This window comes from Nicotiana tomentosiformis, chromosome 9, assembly GCF_000390325.3.
Source record: "Nicotiana tomentosiformis chromosome 9, ASM39032v3, whole genome shotgun sequence".
Lineage (NCBI taxonomy): Eukaryota > Viridiplantae > Streptophyta > Magnoliopsida > Solanales > Solanaceae > Nicotiana > Nicotiana tomentosiformis.
In genome coordinates this window covers 43,239,085-43,245,724 of record NC_090820.1, presented here as the reverse complement: position 1 = coordinate 43,245,724, position 6,640 = coordinate 43,239,085, and the positions used below count along the sequence as shown (strand labels likewise).

General features: G+C 38.3%; 1 protein-coding gene across 1 annotated transcript; it reads right to left on the bottom strand.

Annotated features, from left to right (window-relative positions):
* Positions 1 to 2,491: 2,491 nt before the first annotated feature.
* Positions 2,492 to 2,944, bottom strand: LOC138898682 (uncharacterized). Its single transcript, XM_070184763.1, has one exon. It carries the CDS (start codon positions 2,942 to 2,944, stop codon positions 2,492 to 2,494), a length of 453 nt encoding a protein of 150 aa, XP_070040864.1.
* Between the last annotated feature and the right edge of the window lie 3,696 nt (positions 2,945 to 6,640).

Here is a 6,640-nt window from a genome sequence, read left to right as displayed (position 1 = left end):
GAAAGCATAAACGATCCAAACGCTTGTCTTGAGTGAGGATTAAATGATGAAATCCTTGTGCTCTTGCTTCTCCCACTTCTTCTTAGCCTCCTTAGGTCTTAGATGTGTCAAAAGTCCCAAAAATATCGTTTTTCCATGTATATATACCAAGTAGGGTCGGTCCCAAACGAACACACCTTTTCCTACGCGAAATAGAACTCTTTCCAAAATAGGACGTGCGCGGTTGCGCACCTGGGAATGTGCTCACGCATATGGCCGTGCACTTTGGAAGGTATTCTGCTTCACATGCGCGCCCAGTGCGTGCTCGCACACCTAGGTGGCGTCCTGCTCGATTCTCCTCTTCTTTCGTTAAGTGTATGATTGTCCGTTGATCCCCGAACACGATCCCATCTTAATCCTTAAGCTTTTACTCAGCCTTCAAAGCTCCAGAATAGCTTGAATTCATTTCATAACATCTACAAAGCTCAGGATCACCCCTACAAGGCATAAAATACATAATTAATGCAAAACACTAGCGATTGAAAGCTCAACGCAATTAAAGTGTTGTAAATTAGAGTGCGATAAGCAACTAAAATATGTAATTATACCCTACCATCAACACCCCACACTTAAACCATTTCTCGTCCTTGAGCAATCAAACTGCACTTTATATAGACACGACCTCATTACATAACTTTCATAATTTATCATACCAAGAATATTTAAAATAGATTAAGCACAATAGTGTAACATCCTTGCCTTAACATTTGACTCAAAATTACCACGCATTATTTACAACTCACTCACTTACCCTAACCTAGAGGTCAACGACATTACCTTTCTTTTATGAATCAAGTGCCCTCACACAACAATAGAGAGTAGTTTCACACACCATAGAAATTAAGAACAATTAGGAACTCAAGATAGAAAATATTCGCTCCCTCTCAGAATCAACATTCATATGCCACAAAAGATGAACCATAGGCTTGATCGTAATGTAATACTCTACTAATTGAGCTCATTCAGTCAAGGATCAAGTATGACTTTATTTTGGTTGTAATGTAAGCTGCAGGACGGGTAGGATACATTTAGATATAAGAGTGACTACACCTTCCTAAGAACTTTAATACATACATCTCATTCTTAAAACCCCACAAGTATGCCAAACCAATACTCCACTATCACATTAATTTACATTAACTCTCAACTTCTTTAAGCACAAATACATCAAGAGTTACCACTTATCAATGAATAATTTTAACAGCAATACACTATGTATTTTTTTCTCTTTCAAGTGGATCTTACGTTTTCAAAACAGTGCACCTTTCTCCATTTTCATTAGCTCCACTCAAAAACCAACTCAATCACCCCACACTTCAACTTATACAAAGTTCATACAATTTCAAGTGCTCACGAGAGGTTAATGGTTCAAATAGATGGTTAATTCAAACAAATGAGTAAGGCTTGTAATGTGGTTACCAAATAAACAGGATTACAGGCTCAACGGGATAAACTACGATACATAATAATTAGGTGGATAAAATCATACAACTGGTTCAATAAAGAAATTCCTATATCACTTCCAAGACTGAATAAAACTACTATTTCGCTTTGCAAACACACAGGGTAAGCTCTAGACATCAAATGCAATGCATAGTATGACACAAATCTCACACACACATGGCACATAACTCACTACGGATTAGACTATCAAGACACTCTAGTCAAAGCAGTTAAATAAAGTAAAGATCATATAGCTTAAGGTACTTATACAAGAGTCAAAAACTGAGCCTAAGAATCACAACTAAAGCGCTCACTATTCTCAAGGCATAACCAAGTCAAGAAATATTGGCTTTCAATTCAAACCACATCATAATGTCTCCTACTATTAACAAAAACTAAAACTAACTATACTCGGTTCAAACAAAACCCTTGGAAAAGAACCGGGACACGAAGAAAAATGAAGGGGGAATTAGAACACTACCTAATAAAAGAAAATCATTTGTCTTTTTCTTTCAACTTTAATCCATCAAGAAACCCGTCGAATGATATCCATTGTCGGGATACATCAAAAATTTTAAAAGTTTTATGGTTTTCTAATTTCTTTCTCTCAAACTACTACAACTAATCAAAAGAAACTAACTAAATTAATATACATACAACATACATACAAATATATCCCCCACCCCATGATTTAAGTTGTGGCATGTCCCCATGACACAATTAAAAAGCATAAGGTAGAGAAACTTTCTTGAATCTCTAGTCAAGGTCTGAGTCAAAGTCGAGCTCTATTCTTCATGCCCGAACTAGTGCACACATCCATGCAGATAACTTCTTCTTAGCCTTCTTGGGGTACACCCCACACTTGTCTTTCTCAATCACTAGGACCTTCTCTTTCGAGATTTTCATTCTCCACTCTACACTTGTAGCTGGATTCTCCTTTCTCACCCCCATCTCCACATTCATCTCAAACGTCACCATCTCCTTACCCACTCCAAGCATGAGCTTTCTATTATGTATGTCCCGTCGCTAAGAATGGGCTTCCTAAGATAAAGGGGACCTCTTTGTTCTCCTCCAGCTTCACCACAATGAAATCTACAGGAAATAAAAACTTTTCTACCCGAACTAAGACATCTTCCATGATCCCCTCGAGTATTATAGTTGTTTCGTCTGCTAGGTGCAAAGATATTGGTGCAGACCTTATCTTTCCAAGATCATTCTCCAGCTTCCCGCGAATAGACAAAGGCATTAAATTAATTAAGGCACCAGAATCACACAAAGATTTATCAAAATTAAGAGTGCCTAACGAGAAAGGTATAGTAAAGCTCCCTGTATCTCCATACTTTTGTGGGAGTTTGTTTTGCAAGATTACGCTGCAATGCTCTGTGATCTTGACCACTGAGGTCTTTTCTATCTTCCTCTTCTTTGTAAGGATCTCCTTCAAGAATTTGGCATAAGCTGGCATTTGTGAGAGAACTTATGTGAATGACAATTTTACATTAACCTGCCTCAGCATCTCTAAAGATTTCTCAAACTGCTTTTCCAGATTTTCTCTATACAACTTTCGGGTAAAAGGTAGAGCAGGCATGTGCTCGCTCTCATTCCGATCTTCCTTTCTCAACGTGTCCTCCTTCTTCTTTTTGGCATCTCCCTTCTTGCCTTTTGTCCTCTTATCACCTTCAATTTTTAGCTTCTCCTCACTTTCTTTTTTAGGTACCACCTCTTTTTGGACTGGAGTGGGATCTTTCAGCACTTTCCCGCTTCTCAAGGTCACAACATTCAATGTTTCTTTGGTATTTCTCTTGGTGTCAGCTGGTAGAGTACCTGGAATTCTCTCAGACAATACTGTTGTAATTTGTCCCACTTTCTTCTCCAAGTTTCGCAAACCAGTGCCAAGTTCTTTGATAGCTAAGCCATAAATATATAATCTCTCATATGTCTTGACAATGAAGTACTTCATTAGATCTTCTAGCCCAGGCTGAGTGGAATGTTGAGGAGGGAATTGCAACTTCGGCCGATTCGCAAAACCAGAAGCTCCTTGTCCTTGAAATCTGGGATTGTTTTGTTGCCATGCATTTGCAGTACCCCCAGGTGAACTCCATGAAAAACCGGGGTGCTTCTGACCCATTACATTGAAGTTATAATTCCCGACAGCATTAACATCCTCGATTGAGGCTTGACACTCATGAGTAAGGTGACCTCTTCCACATATATCACACGCTGCATGGGTATCATTGTGTATCGAGGCTAAGGCCAACTTCCTTATTTCCTTGGCCATGACATCAAGCTATACCTGCACAAATGTGTTAGCGCCAACTTGGTGAACACCAATTGATCTTCTTTTTTCAGAAATTTTAGAGGGCCACTAATTTGCTTCCTCAGATAACTCATCTAGAATTTTGACTATCTCCTCGGGAATCTTTTTCATCAACGGTCCTCTAGCTGCATTGCTCAATGTTCTGCGAGCGACAGGTGTTAATCCATCCCAAAAGTCCTGGAGTTGCATCCAGAGTTCAATTCCGCTATGTTGACACTTTCGAACTATCTCCTTAAACCTCTCCCAAGCTTCAAACACAGTTTCAATCTCGTTCTGACAGAAGTTATGGATTTCTCTTCTAAACTTGCCCGTCTTTGATGATGAGAAATATTTGTCAAGACTTTTCTAGTCATATCATCCCATGTTCTAATCGATCCATCAGGAAAGCTTCGAAACCAGTGCTTTGCATCGTCTTTGAGTGTGAAGGGGAATGCCCTTAAGTAAACTGCATCTTGTGACACACCTTTGTATTGAAAGGTGCTCATAATCTCTTCGAAGTCCATTAGATGACTGTTTGGGTCTTCGTTCATCTTTCCTCTGAAGACAACTGTTTTGAAGGGTTTGAAGCAACCCCTGCTTTAACTTAAAATTTTTAGCTGCAATTGGAAGTGGTCTCACATTTGATAAGCCTTGGTTGTAGACCGGTCTAGCATAATCACCCAATGGTTTCCCGGCACGGGGAGCTATATTTTTGAATTGGTCTGCACCCAAAGGTAGATTCTGAGCAATTCTCCGAGCCCTCTCCTCTTCGTAGACAAGTTGTGCATTTTGAAGAGTTGTCTCCCCAGCATCTCGCGTAACTTTTTTTTCTTTGCTGGGATGCCTCTCTTGTAGCCAAATCAACATTATACTCATCTCCCGCCATAACTTCCTTGGTTGAGGATTGCCCAACCTTCTCTGTATTCTCGGCGAGATTTCTTTCCTTCCTCAACTATCGCAGTTGTTTCTCGATTTTTGTTAATATGAGGGCACTTCCTTCCCAGAGGATCGAATCATGCACCAATCTAACCTGTAGCCTACACACAATCAAGTAACACCAAACGTAAAAAGAGAAAAATAAAATAAAAAGAATAAATTCCTGAATTAGCACCACAAACTATTTCAAACACTATTAATTGCCAGTCCCCGGCAACAACACCAAATTTGACGAGCACGAAATACATACTTAAATATGCTCGCTAGTCGAATATAGTATAGAAAACATATCGTATCCACATGGATTGGATTTAAATAGTGTTTTCGTAGCTTATAGTTTAATTGCTATCCAAGATGATCGATACTTAGAATTATGTGATTAAAACTAAAATTAAATAAAAGTCTAAATTATTGACTAATGACAATCACAACAATGAGTAAGGAAGATATCAATAGGAGAAAATAGGGGTTGATTGGATAGGTGCAAGATACTTGTGTGGGGTTTAACTCTAGCTAATTCACTCCAACGGTTCAAGTGAGTCTCTCTAATTCATTAAATTATTAGTTCAAACGTTCAGTAGAAACTCTTCTCTCGATTAAATTTCAACCTCACAATATGAACCAATTTATGCTCGGTGAAGATATGCAAAAATTCGTAGTGGATTGGTCTTTAGGAGAACCACTTTCTATTATCCTCCTAACTAGGTCTAAACAATAATTCAAATAGCCTCTTTTGATTACCAAGAAGAATCAATGAATTCAACTAACAAGATAATGCAAAAATATCATAAGTTATGCATATTTCGATTACATGAACATGTGAAAATAGATGCAATAATTAAAACACCCAAAATGATACAATACATACAAAGTAGAGTTAATAATCCACAAACAAATATCAATACACCAAATCCATCAATCCCTAAAGAGAACTACATCATAAATATGGAGTAATTCATCACAAATAAGTTTAAGTTAAAGGAAAGCATAAACGATCTAAACTCTTGTCTTGAGTGACGATTTAATGATGAAATCTTTGTTCTCTTGTTTCTACCACTTTTTCTTAGCCTCATTAGGTCTTAGATGTGTCAAAAGTCCCAAAAATACCGTTTTCTCATGTATATATACCAAGAATGGTCGGGCCCAAACGAACACACCCTTTCCTACGTGAAATAGGACTCTTTCCAGAATAGGAAGGTATTCTTCCTCACATGCGCGCCCAGTGTGCACTCGCGCACCTTGATGACGTCCTGCTCGATTCTTTGTTTCTTTCGTTTAGTGCATAATTGTCCACTGATCCCCGAACACGATCCCAACTTAATCCTTGAGGTTTTACTGAGACTTCAAAGCTACAGAATAACTTGAATTCATTCCATAACATCTACATAGCTCAGGATCACTCTTACAAGTCATAAAACACATAATTAATGCAAAACACTAGCGATTGAAAGCTCAACTCCTACTGCTCAATTAAAGTGCAATAAATTAGAGTGCGATAAGCAACTAAAACACGCAATTGTAGCCTACCATCATGTTCTGAATATCTTATGAAGATACATTTCTTGCCTTTTGGACCTAATTTTCCAAACTTGCTAAAAGAATCTTTTACATACGCAGCACAACCCCAAGGTCGTAAATTATTCAAGTTTGGTTTATGACCAGTCCATAGTTCATAAGGGGTGGAAGAAACTGATTTAGAAGGCACTTTGTTCAATATGTAGGTTGCAGTCAATAGCGCATCTCCCCAAAAGGAGATAGGTAAATTTGCTTGTGCCATCATGGACCTTATCACATCCAGCAGTGTTATATTCCTTCTTTCTGCTACACCATTTTGTTGAGGTGTGTAAGGAATAGTTAACTGTTTGGTGATGCCCTTTTCATTACACAATTCTTCAAACTGATTTGATAGATAGTCACGCCCTCTATCGG